The sequence below is a fragment of the Vulpes lagopus genome, chromosome 12, assembly GCF_018345385.1.
Source record: "Vulpes lagopus strain Blue_001 chromosome 12, ASM1834538v1, whole genome shotgun sequence".
NCBI lineage: Eukaryota > Metazoa > Chordata > Mammalia > Carnivora > Canidae > Vulpes > Vulpes lagopus.
The window spans coordinates 45,622,143-45,635,854 of NC_054835.1; the positions used below are offsets into that span (position 1 = coordinate 45,622,143).

Consider the following 13,712-nt stretch of genomic DNA (forward strand, 5'->3'; position numbering starts at 1 on the left):
TAACAGCCTATGTTGTTATGCTGTTGATTATTTTTCCACTTATCACAGTGGTCATACCACAATATGCCTTTTCTGGCTAGCATAGATTTTCAGATTCTTAAGTAGTACTGATCATGCTTGTTCCAAAAAAGGTAAAAAGTAAATGTACCATCAGAAGCCAGATAGATCACAGGATCCTGGGGTGGCTCAGTCAGTTAAATGTCTGCTCCAGTTATGATCCCAGGGTCTTGGGATGGACCCTAGTGTCTGGAGCCTGCTTCTCCCTCTGCTTGTGTCTCTGCCTCTCTGTCTCTCTGTGTCTCTCATCAATAAATAAAATATATATTTTTAAAAAGTATGAATATACTTCATCAGAGAATTATTTCTTCTCCTTGTTGAATGTAATATAAACAAAATATATATTTTTAAAAAGTATGAATATACTTCATCAGAGAATTATTTCTTCTCCTTGTTGAATGTAATATAAACAGATCTAGTGTTGCCTACAGGGTAAGTCATAGGTCAGGGAATAGTTTGTACTGGATTGTTTTCTGTATCTGGAAACCATGGTTTCAGTATCTTCACAAAGAAGCAGGAAAGTGAACTATAAACCAGAGGACTCAGTTATCTTCAAAATTTAATAGATTATAGATTGAAAATGTTTCCAGAATGTAGAGAAATAAAATTACTTTTGCAGGGTATTATCCTGCTAACTATATAATATGTAAATATTTGGTAAGACCACAACCTCTGGTAGTTTAAATGATTAAGTATCTACATTGTTTTTTAAAACAAATTTTCTTAGCTCTGGAGGATCCTTTCTAGTAGATTCTAGATAGAGCTCTCTAGATAGAACACTCTAGATAGAGCTCTAGATGTACTTATATTTTCCTTTGCTTTCTAATGGGCACATATAAGTGGTATGGGAAGTGTGGGAAGATCAAATACTCGAATCCTTGGTGAATAGGAGTAACTGAGGATTTCAAACACAAGATAGCTTAAAATAGAGGGGGGAGAAAAACCAGTGTATTTATTTATTCTTATTAAATTATTCTAAGCATATAAATAGCTGAGGGAAGAAATAATGTGAATACCAGTTATAAAAGGCCTTGTTCAAATCCAGCTCTTAAATTTCTCTTTTTAAAACTTTATCTCAGTATGAATAATATAGTTATTTTAGAGATGAAATAATGTTGAATAATGAGGTGAAAATACCATTTGCATCACTTCAAAAATTCTGGGGGAATAATTGTTTAAATGGTCTTGCCATGTTACAGACTTTTCCCCACTTGTGGAAGAGAATCACCCGTTTTGGCTTGAGCTCAGTATCTTTACGGGGCTACAGGACCAGGAAATTGTCAAGAAATTATTTAAATTAATTTGCTGCGTTGAACTCTAAAGAATAAAACTGCTTATGTTATTCCATAAGACCCGTGATTTAAAAAAATCACTTTTATAACACTTTACTTAGAAGAAGTGGGGTCAGTACATATGCATATGTTTATGATGATTTTATTAAAACTTTTTTCTGAGTTGTGAATTCACCTGCAACATAAATGGAAAAAATATATCTAATGAAAATTTTAAAACAACCATATACTCTTTATTACCTATTAAAATAGAAGATTGATTATTATAAGTATAAATATGTTGATCCATTAGATTGATCCAAAAGCTGTATACTTTTAGAAACAAAGATTCAAACAAGTGAAGTCTCTATACTTAGATGTACCATTTAAAAGCTCCTCCTAGGGCAGCCTGGGTGGCTCAGCGGTTTGGCGCCTGCTTTCAGCCCAGGGTGTGATCCTGGAGACCTGGAATTGAGTCCCACATCAGGCTTCCTGTGTGGAGCCTGCTTCTCCCTCTGCCTGTGTCTCTGCCTCTCTCTCTCTCTCTCTCTCACTCTCTCTCTCTCTCTCTCTCTATGTCTCTCATGAATAAATAAAATCTTTAAAAAAAATAAAATAAAAGCTCCACCTATATTACATATGAAGGTAGTGCTATTTACTGAAAGTAAAAACTTTTAACTCAAATGATAAAGTGATTAAAGCTGATTTTGGGCAGTCTCTACCATCAGGGCTTGAGTTTTTCCTGGAGTAGCTCAGTTTTCTGAGTCTAAAGTTAGATGTATATATACTTTTAAATTAAAATTCTAAGATATGAAAAAATACTACTGTCTTTTATTGTTTTCAAAATGTAAATCACTACCGTGTGGGTTTTGGGTTTTTTTGCGTGTTTTTTTTTTTTAAGCCTGTTGTGTTGGAAGAAATGAGAGAACATTGTGGACTTGCAGTTGCATGGCAGAAATTATCGTAGAGTAGGATGTCTATTGTCATCCTTGATGTCTTAAAATGAGATTGGCTGGGCAGCCCTGGTGGCTCAGCGGTTTAGTGCCGCCTTCAGCCCAGGGCGTTATCCTGGAGACCTGGGATCGAGTCCCACGTCAAGCTCCCTGCATGGAGCTGGTGTCTCTGCCTGTGTCTCTGTCTCTGTCTCTCTCTCTCTCTCATGAATGAATAAATAAATTTTTAAAAAAAAATTAAAAATAAAATGAGATTGGCTGGGAATTGGAAGGATGTGGAAGCAGGAAGTACTCACTTGCAGCAGCTGTCCTCAATGCTTTGTGTGAAAATGAGGAGTCTATCAAGAAAACATAAAAGCAGTGGTAGTCAGTTAAAATATAAACTCTTACCATCTATTTGTTAAAGTTTGGAGTTGCTCATTTTCCTAAGAAAAGGATCTTAAGAATCAGGTAAATGGAAAATTGGAATCATGAGGGATTTAGATGAATCCAATCAGAAGCTATAATCAGGATTTTATAAAGAATAAAATATGGGCTTTTCAGCAGTCAGAATGTTGGCTTTATGAATCAAGGGTGTAAGGACAGCAGAGTGGCTTCTTGCCCAGGCTATAGCAACATAACATCATTCCAAACTCCCTTCTCAGCTCAGCTAGAACGACAACTGTGCTACCAAAATCTCTTTGCACTAGTGACAAATGATATAAGAAGAAACAATTCAAACTGGTTTCATACTCAATATAGAGTTGCCTCTGGAATGTTTTGTACCAAAGGTTGTCTGCTGGATTTTTTTTCTGCCTGCTTATTTGTTATTTTGACTTCAAAAAAGTATGTCAGTTAAATGTTATATGTAAATGAATCAACTGTTTCAATCTTTTGATTGGATCTCAAAAATATATATATATATGCTCTCTTTTTCCACTTCCCTCATTCTTCTCTGAAATCAAGAATTTTTAATGAAATAAATTTTACTTAGAGATAGATTTTACATAGACGTTTACTTTTTAAAGCATTTTCTTTTCACATAAAATTTTTTATTGTAGATTTGTTTTTCCTCTTTCTTCAGTTCACTTTGACTTACCTAATTATCTTCTATGCTTGTATCTGGAAAGTGTTCACTAAATATTTTATTTTATTATTATTATTATTATTATTATTATTATTATTATTATCTATGATAGTCACACAGAGAGAGAGAGAGAGAGAGAGGCAGAGACACAGGCAGAGGGAGAAGCAGGCTCCATGCACTGGTAGCCCGACGTGGGATTTGATCCCGGCTCTCCAGGATCGCGCCCTGGGCCAAAGGCAGGCGCTAAACAGCTGCGCCACCCAGGGATCCCCACTAAATATTTTAGTATTAATTTAACTTGATGGAACTATCTCAAAAAAATTTACCAGGACAGTTTCCCAGTAAGAGTACCACTGTGAAGTAGTAATATGTGTGTCCCTGTAGATCTGCCATGTACACACACACACACACACACACACACACAACTACATTTCTTGGTTTTGTGAAATAAAGCAATAGAACAGTTGATGTCTGTTTTCCTAGGAATTACTAAGGTGAAGATTCATTTAGCAAAGCTTGTTAACTTTACACTAAATGTTTTTATTAACAAATGCTGCCAGAAGCTCTTTGAATTGGAGGATGAACCTATCTGAGGCTGCGGCTAGTAGTACCTGCCAGCGGGTCTTTTCAGTAAAGAGAAATTAAATGAATTATCTGTTACTCAGGTCTGTACTCAGAGTATAGATCTCCCTGAGTTTAATCTTTAAAAGATTCATAGATGAATATAATATAGATAAAGGGCTTTTTCCCCTTAACCACAGCTTTTTTCCTCCACCGTATCATTCCACCCTCTATTAATGAAATATACATTCTCTTTTTATTACAACATATCAAACTATTTTAGTGCATTGGCATATAAAACAGTTTTAATAAGAGAACCTTGCTTTAAATTTATATAATGTACTGTTAATATTGCCGTAGCAGTAACCCAAAACTTACCACACTTTCAACTATTAAAGGTTTCATTTGAATTTTGTTTTAATGTGAGTAGAAGATTCTACTTGTCATTGATAATTCTTTGCATATTACTCTTCAGTTTATCAGCTTTAGAAAGTACCTTATATGTATTTTTCCTATTAAATAATAACAAATTTTGGAGCTTTAATTTGTTGTTTCTTACTGTGGGAAATATTTGAAGTGTGGAGATTTATTAGTCTGTGCTACACAAGCACCTTCACTTTGCATTACAAAGTCTTTATTACCCAGCTTTGATTACTGCTCTTTGAAGCCATAAAAAAAAAAAAAACAGGGAAAGTGACAAAGATGTGGAAGGGCTGAAAAATAAGACTTTTAAGGGAAGAATTAAATCCAGTTAGCTTTAAAGAATGGTAAGAGGTGTAGTACAAATACATAGCACTCACTGGATTAACAGACCAGATAGCTGGTTTTGAGGCCTGGATCTACCATAAATGAGTGTTTCACTGTAGACAAGTCACTCTACAGTACTTATCTATAAAATGAAGGGATTTGACTAGTTTGGGATCAACAAACTTTTTATTAAAAGGCCAGTTGGTAAGTATTTTAGGCTTTGTAGGCCAATATGGCCTCTCTCACAACTACTCAACTCTGTTGTAAATGAATACTTAACAAACAGGGAAGAAGGCTGTGTTCCAGTAAAACTTCATTTACAAAAATAGGCATCAGGCCAGATTTCATCTACAGGCCTTAGAGTGCTGACCTCTGAACCTCTGAACTAGATGAGCATTAAGATAACTTTCACATTTTCATGCTGTGTTATTACTTTATTTATTATCAACATCACATATATGTAATGATTGCTCCTAGTTATTTTCTGTGGTGTATCAGTCAGGGGCTAGCCAGGAGACAAAAACCACAGTTATTTTACCAGAAAATCTGATATGGAAAGAATGGTTGACTATGTTTAAATGAACTGAAAAAGTAAAAAGAAAACACCGAGGTATCATGGACTGCAAGAAGCAGCTACCACCTCTGAGCCCATAGAACAAGAAGAGGTTGGAATTATTAAACCATAGAAAGTTGGAGGAAAGACCCTACAAAGCTGAAACTCGTATCTCTGTGCAAGGGGCCCTGCTCAGCTGATGCTGATATTTCCCAGCTCCAAGGAGGGCTCTATGGGGATAGTAATTCTGAGGGTCCTTCCTTCCTTCCTTCCTTCCTTTCCTTCCTTTCCTTCCTTTCCTTCCTTTCCTTCCTTTCCTTTCCTTCCTTTCCTTCCTTTCCTTTCCTTCCTTTCCTTCCTTTCCTTCCCTTCCTTTCCTTTCCTTCCTTTCCTTCCTTTCCTTCCTTTCCTTTCCTTCCTTTCCCTTTCCTCCCTTTCCTTCCTTTCCTTTCCTTCCTTTCCTTCCTTTCCTTCCTTTCCTTTCCTTTCCTTTCCTTTCCTTTCCTTTCCTTTCCTTTCCTTTCCTCTCCTCTCCTTTCCTTTCTTTCCTTCCTTCCTTCCTTCCTTCCTTCCTTCCTTCCTTCCTTCCTTCCTTCCGATTAAAGCAGGAGGGACTAATAAACATAAGAAAGAACCAATTCACAGAACCACATTAGAGTACCAGTGGGAATGGTGTAAGAGTCATTGTCTTCAGTGGTTTTAAATGAAAGATTATGTAATCTTTTCTGGATAGTTTTTTAGTTTCTGAATGCAGAGATCAAGAATATCTCTTATTCCTCTGTTACATTCCCAGTGGGAATGCTGTAAGAGTCATTGTCTCCAGTGTTTTTAAATAAAAGATTAAATAGTAATCTATACTGGATAGTTTTAATTTCAGAATGGGGAAGTCACGATTATCTCTTATTCCTCTGAGACTTTCTCCCGCTGATGTGTAATGTGGCATTTGACTTCATTCTCTTGGTTAATTCCCTAGACTAGCTTTTAGAGACTTTTATTTCCTAATAGAAACTATATCTATAAATTTGGATAAATTCCTTTTGTCTAGATTTCCAGTAGACCCAAGTAACTGAAGTAATTGCAGTAAAGAATGAAGAGAATACATCTCTTGCACATATTCTCTTATTCCTTTCTTTCTCTACCTCTGTTCTGTTTTTTCTGTCTTTTCTCCTCCTTTTTCAGCTCAGAGAGCACTTTGTGACTTTCTTTGTGCCACTTAGTCATACTCCACCTTAGATTGTTGTTTGTATCTTATCTCAACTGGGGATATGGACAGTAAGTACTTCATTAGAGCTCTGTGGCCAAGAGTGATCTCATTTTGCTTCCTCTCACCCACTCAAAACAGTCACCAAAGGTAAACTGGCAGCTAAGCCAAGAAGGGCATCAGGAACAGGGACTGGCACACTGTAAGCTCTTGGTAAATAATTGCCATTGAAGAACTGAATAACCCCTGGCACGATATTGTACATAACTGGCAACAAATTGAACCATTTAATTAATAATTTATAAGCTCTAAATTATTATATTCTGACAGAAGTTTGAGGGTTTTGTTGTTGTTGTTGTTGTTATAGTTCTTGTTATTAAAAACTGTTTTGTCTTCAGCACTTCCTTCTTAATTTCTTCACTTTTTGGTTCATTGTGAATGGACCTAACAGCTCTTGATATATAGCATTGCAAATACCCATGCCATTTTTCCTCTTTCTGTTGTCACAAGATTGAAGGGTTTATACATGTAACGGGGGCCATTATTACCTATATTCAGAGGGCAACTAAATGTTTTTTGAAATTCGTGGACATTGGCAGTTCCCTAAACACTCTTTAGCAATTCTCTATCTGTTGTCCTGATGCCTGTCTCTCCAACAGATATACACATGTGAAACATGTTTTTAGAATGTTTTCATATTTCATTCTTTAGCATGAAGGGAAGATGTTGAAGACAGAGCCTCCTGTTTTTCTTATAGCTAAATATAATTTGGAACATGTTTCTCCATTGATGATGTTTATGCCTTGTCATGTAAAGGTATTTGTGACCCCAAAGAAGGTAAAACTAATAATTGTTGCTGTCAGGTACTAATGTGTTTGCCAACTTGTTGTTAGTACTCTTCATAAGTTCAGGCAGTTGATAGTGATGAAGGAGCTGAAGACAACTCTTAACACTTTCCCCCAGCACATGTTCTGGATGCTGATTGAGGACTGTGAGTTCAGCAAACTCTTAGTAAATGTATATGTCAGAGTAAGCTCCGATTCCCAAGTTTGGGAGATATAGACTAATGATAGGTTTCTAAACTTACATATTCTGACTAACCTTTTCTGTCTTGTCAGCCACAAGCTCTGCCCACTTGGAAGACCTTGCTTACCTGGATGAGCAGAGACATACACCTTTGAGAACTTCTCTTCGAATGCCGAGACAGAGCATGGGTGGTGCTCGCACGCAACAGGATTTAAGAGGTTAGAACCCTAGAGGGGCTTTGCCTAGTGATGCCCAGGCACAAGTGGAAATGGGCAGTAGGCAAAAAGTTTGTTTTCTGTTTCTACTCTTACTGAAGCGTCCCTTAAGAAATGAACGTGTCACCATAGAAGAGAAAGATAAACACAAATACATTATACTCATCATAGACTTTGTAATTTTGAACAGTTGAAAGCATTGATTCCATGAAATTCTCAAAGACATAGGGTAAAGTTGGTGATGGAGGAAACAACCTTTTTAAGGTTCTGGATTTCAGAAGTGTTGATTCACTTCAGCCCTAGTCCTCCAGGTGAGCTTGGTGCTAGTAGTCACATGTTTCATAGAGAATTTATTTCATCTTCATCTTAGTTGCCATTTCTGGAGACATACACTTTTATTTACTTGGAGTTTGAGACAGTGCTTCTACTCCTCTCTGACAACATCTAAACAACTTATCCTTTTCCCACTCAGGCACCAGTTTCTTTATACTTTTTATGCATACTACTTATTTCTACAATCAGGAACCTAATCTTTTTCAAAGACTTTTCATTTTGTTGATCATTTCAAAGGCAGTCTAGTTGAGGACCTGTTAGTGGTATCACTGCTTGTGCTTCTGGTTTGTTCAGAATGAACCAAACTATCTCTGATAACCTTAACAGCTAAGTGGTCTACTTTCCCTAGTATCTTGTAATCCATAGCTCTACTATCCCAAGTGCATTTTTAAATTTTGTCTCCTAAATTTTATTCATCTTCCCTTTGCTCTCCTCCTCACCCTTGCCCAGTGCTAATCTGTGTTATATCATATGCATGATTCACACAGGAAGGGCTATTTTCAATGATGACTAGGCAATGAGGAGCATAAAATAATTGATTGTATTGCTGCAGTTACCATACCTCCCACGGACTATAGTGAGTTGACCACCGCAATCATAGTTTTAGTTCCCAGTCCTATTCATCCTGTTCACCATTTCTTTAGGTAAGCCACGTGCTAGTTGCTTAGTATATACAGTTGTGTATTTTCAGCTTAGGAAGTAGAATTATATTAAGCATTACTTTAGTATAGCAGTACTTTAGTATATATACTTTAGTATATTTAGCACTACTGAGTGCTGATAGATTGATTATATCCAAAGCCTGAATAAATCTAGTCAAAAGACTAAATAAATGATTTGTTCCAAAACCAAAATGCATAACCATAGTAAAGAAGATTGAACACATACACATGACTCACTCATATGTGGAATTTAAGAAACTAAACAAATGATCATGGGGGAAAAAGAGAGAGAGGCAAACCAAGAAACAGACTCTTAGCTATAGAGAACAAACTGATGGTTACCAGAAGGGTGGTAGGGGAGATGGGTTAAATAGGTGATGGGGATTAAGGAGTGCACTTGCCTTGATGAGCACTGGGTGTTATGTAGAAGTGTTGAATCACTAAATTGTACACCTGAAACTAATATTACACTGTACCTTAACTAGCTGGAATTTAAATTTTAAAAAAAGATTGGATACAGCTATTGACCTTCAGATTTGGCTGAAAATCTGCATTGACATCACCTTGCATTTCATTTCTGGAAAACATACTGACACAATTTATTTTATTTTCTGATTTGCTTGCCATTGAATAATGGATTTTATAGTACTGGCATACTTTAGAGATCTTGTGGGTTCAGCTTCAGACCACTGTAATAAAGCAAGTACCACAATAAAGCAAGTCAAATGGATTTTTTGGTTTCCCAGCACCTATAAAAGTTATGTTTACACTCTACTGTAATTTAGTGACTAACAGTTATCTAAAAAAAAATGTATATACCTTAATTTTAAAATATTTTATTGCTTAGGGGTGCCTGGATGGCTCGGTTGGTTAAGCGTATGCCTTCAGCTTAGGTCATGATCCCAAAGTCCTGGGATCAAGTCCCATGTCGGACTCCATGTTCAGTGGGGAGTCTCCTTCTCCCTCTCCCTCTGCCCCTCCTACTGATCATATTCTCTCTCTCTCCCTCTCTCCTTCTCAAATAATAAATAAATAAAAATCTTTAAATACCGTATTGGTTAAAAAATGGTAACCATCATCTGAGCTTTCAGTGAGTCATAATCACTGATCACAGATCACCATAACAAATATAATAATAATGAAAAGTTTGAAATATTGCACAGATTTCCAAAATGTGACAGAGAGACACAAAGTCAGCAAATGCTGTTGGAAAATGGTATCAATAGACTTGCTTAATCCAGGGTTGCGAAAGACCTTATTTGTTTAAAAAAAAAAAAAAAAAAAAGCAATTATCTGCATGTGAAGCAAAACAAAACAAGGTATGCCTGAAAGTAGAAAACAAAATCCATTGACAAATTGCAGCTATATCTTTTTGAGAACTCTTTGTGTGTTGGGTTCTATTGACACTTGATGGTGTACCTCTGCCCTGGTATCTAAAGATTTATTAGTAAGATCTTTAACAGATACATTCTAATGGGCTTGATATTTAGATATAGATATCACTTGTATCTAGAAAAAAGCAAATACTTTTCTATTGAATTGAGCTTTCAACCTAAATATTCAGTAAAACCAAAGTACATCCAAAGATTTTTCATAGCATGCCTAAATCTTTAGAGAACTCTTTGCCTGAATAATGGATTCCTAACAAAACTAATTTTATAGCTCTTGCAGATAATGCCTCAACTTACTGTCTACACTACTACTTAATATGCAGTTTTTCCATTGATAAAGGTGCTATGATATGAATGTTTTAGTTTCTTAAAGTTGTCTTTTCTTTCAAGAGCTTTTCTTGTAGTAGTCTAAATGGTTAGAACATGCCATTCATTTGAGTACTTTAATCCATAAGGGACTGGGTGTTTACTAAGCAGTATTTTGCCTTCTAAAATTAGCATACTAATCTTCCCTCAAAAAATAACATGTTACTTTAATTACTCTTTATAAATGAACTCTGTGTCTTCTGATATGACTTAAAACATGTTAATAAGAAAGGAACACAAACTTGGATTGGCTTTCCATGTATTTCTATAGACCTGCTTGGCGAGCCTTTATCATTTGTGCTTGTTATATCCAAAACATTGCACTTTATTGTGGAAACAGAATCATATTGTTTTCCTGGCATAATTTTTTTTCCTGGCATAATTTTAGAAAACATGTCACATTGTGCTTTCTATTTAATTTAAAGAAACTTACAAATTTCAATCATATTTGGATTTTATATATTTTTCTTCTGGCTGTGGTTGAAGTAAGACCTACCCTAAAAAGTAATAAAATGATTGAAACCTTTTGTAGTATACATTAAGATAAATCTTTCTACATGAGAGAGAGATCTTTCTACATTTTAAAATACCAAACAAGTCCTATGAAATAGTTTTTCAATCACAAATAAATGGGTTTTAAATCACAAGTGATGAGTTTTAAATGACCCTGAATCTTCAGAGAAGGTAGTTAATGGTCATGTACACTGTAATGTGTCCTCTGGCTACTAAATATACTGACTTATTCCAAGTTAGAGATTATCTGAAATGTTGTCTTTTGAGGATATGTCTAAACAGGTAGCAAGCACTTATTGGGCACTTCACATAGGCATTCTTGCATTATTCTATTTAGAGTAGTAGCTCTGAAACTTTTTGGTATCAGCACCCTTTTATTTTTATTTTTTTTAAAGATAAATCTTTTTCATTTTTTAATTTTTATTTTTTAATTTATTTATTTATTCATGAGAGACAGAGAAGGGCAGAGACACAAGCAGAGGGAGAAGCAGGCTCCATGCAGGAAGCCTGATGTGGGACTCGATCCTGGGACTCCAGGATCACGCCCTGGGCCGAAGGCAGGCACTAAGCCTCTGAGCCACCCAGGCGTCCCTCAGCACCCTTTTATACTTAAAAAAAAAAAAAAAAATACTGAGGACCTTAGAAGCTTGTGTTTGAGTTATACTTATTGATATTTATCATATTAGTAGTTAAAGCTGAGAAAGTATTAAAATATTTGTTCATTTTCAAAAACAACAATAGACCCATTATTTATTAACACCATATAAGCTCTTGAAAATTCTGTTGTATATTTGTGAGAGAATGAGCATGGAAAAAGACAAGTAACCTCTTTGTATTAAACAATGTTGATTTTTTTGATTCCCTGAAAGTGTCTTGAAAGTAGCCCCCATGAGTCCCCAGATCACACTTTAAGAATCACTGGTTTCCATTGCAATTGAAGATAAGTGCCTTTACATCTTTAAGGACCATATAGTCTATTTAGAGAAATGCAAAAAAAAGTTTAGTTTTAGAATTGATTAAAAATCATCTACAAACATTGTTTAAGAGTATAGGCATAGAGCTGTACTTTTCATCTCTGATTTATTTATTTTATGACTGGAAGTTTATACCTCTTAAATCCCCTCTATCTATTTCTCTCTTCTCCCTACCCACTCCCCTCTGGAAGCCAGTAATTTGTTTTCTGTATTTATTTTTGTTTTGTTTTTTTGTTTTCTGTATTTAAGAGTATATTTATTGTTTTTTGATTCTATATATAAGTGAAATCATATATTTGTCTTTCTCTGTCTACCTAAATTTTTCACATCTTTCTATATTTCCAAGCCAGCGGGAGCTCTTGTAGCTGACAGGCTCTACTCTTTCAACTTTGCATGGAAGCAGTTTTTGAATATTTGTCCGGAATTCACTTAAGTTTCAAGAGATACCTTCATTCTGGAATTCTAAGCTATCCATGTATAATTCTTTCATCATCTTATCACTAGCATTTAATTATGCTAACTTTGTGTTAGAAGGGCCAGCCAGTTTTCACTGATATTCTTTAGTTGTGTTACTTAAATGCAATGACTAAAACCTTAGAGGTTATTCCCAGAGTTGATGCAGAACAGCTCTGTCATTGAGTAATGACCATTCTGCATGAAATCCGACACTTAAAACAAATGTCAAACAGAGTTACCTGTGTAATAAATGTTTATTTGAATTTTTTAAAAAAGACTACAGGCATAGTTCATTTAATAGTTACCTCAGTAATAACTATGGTTGTTTGATCATAATGGTAGTGTTTTGACTACTGAAGCAGAAGTTACCGGATAACATCTGAGCTAGAATTTGGATCTTAAGTGGGGCATTAACTCTAATATTTGGAGGAAAAAAAGAAAAAAGAAAAAAAAAAAACAAACAGACCAGAGCAAAGATAAAATACAGAATAAAAAAGCAATAGAAAGAATTTTGTAAAAAACATTCACATTTGCTTCATTAGTAGTCTTTTTTTTTTTTTCCTCAAGGCAGCTGTTTTGAACAACTGTTCTACCAAAATTGATGTTTCCAGAGACCTAGCCCAACAATGGGGAGAAGGTCACATAAGTGTACTGTCCAGGATCTCATTGCAGCAAGTTGGTAGATTCCTAGCTGTCAACCATCCAAGAGCCTGAGCTCTAATGGTAAAACAGTTAAAGAAGATTGTGTACCAGTAGTGCAAAGTATATAGCTGATAACCAACCAGAAGTGCCTTTTCTAGTCTCAAAGCCTAATGTCCTTGATAGATATTAATTTGAAACCTTATTAAAGTTAAGTCAAGGTTTAAAAACTATTTTGAGGTCCTTTTTAAAAAAAAAAAAAAAGATTTTTATTTATTTATTCATGAAATACACAGAGAGGCAGAGACACAGGCAGAGGGAGAAGCAGACTCCTGGCAGGGAGCCTGATGCAGGACTCAGTCCCCAGATCCCAGGATCACTCCCTGAGCTGAAGGCAGACGCTCAACCACTGAGCCACCCAGGTGTCCCTCAGGGTCCATTTTTAAAAGTTTAATCAACATTGTGTTAATGTAGAGTTATACTAGAAATAACCAACCTGAAAACTCTCTTTCTAACCATCTTAATGGATGGTCTCTTTCTGATCATCTTAATGGACTCTCTTCCACAGAGAAAGAAACTAACTTTGCTGCCTAGTGAAAGGAAAGAAGAGGTTGTGATTTTTATGGATAAATGTAATAAATCTTATGATGGAATATGTAAAGGGAACAAGGGGGAATTAGAATACACAAAACAAATCTGACTTCTAATAGTAGCTACCGGGGCAAATT

The 13,712-nt window shown here is 35.5% G+C and overlaps 1 protein-coding gene across 10 annotated transcripts in view; it reads left to right on the top strand.

Annotated features, from left to right (window-relative positions):
* Positions 1 to 13,712, top strand: part of TANC2 (tetratricopeptide repeat, ankyrin repeat and coiled-coil containing 2) — a 362,852-nt gene that overhangs the window by 242,365 nt on the left and 106,775 nt on the right. For all 10 annotated transcript variants that reach the window (XM_041724731.1, XM_041724730.1, XM_041724735.1 and 7 more), the window contains one exon: positions 7,528 to 7,653. In XM_041724731.1, the coding sequence (XP_041580665.1) occupies positions 7,528 to 7,653 (126 nt within the window). The remainder of the gene's footprint in view (positions 1 to 7,527; positions 7,654 to 13,712) is intronic.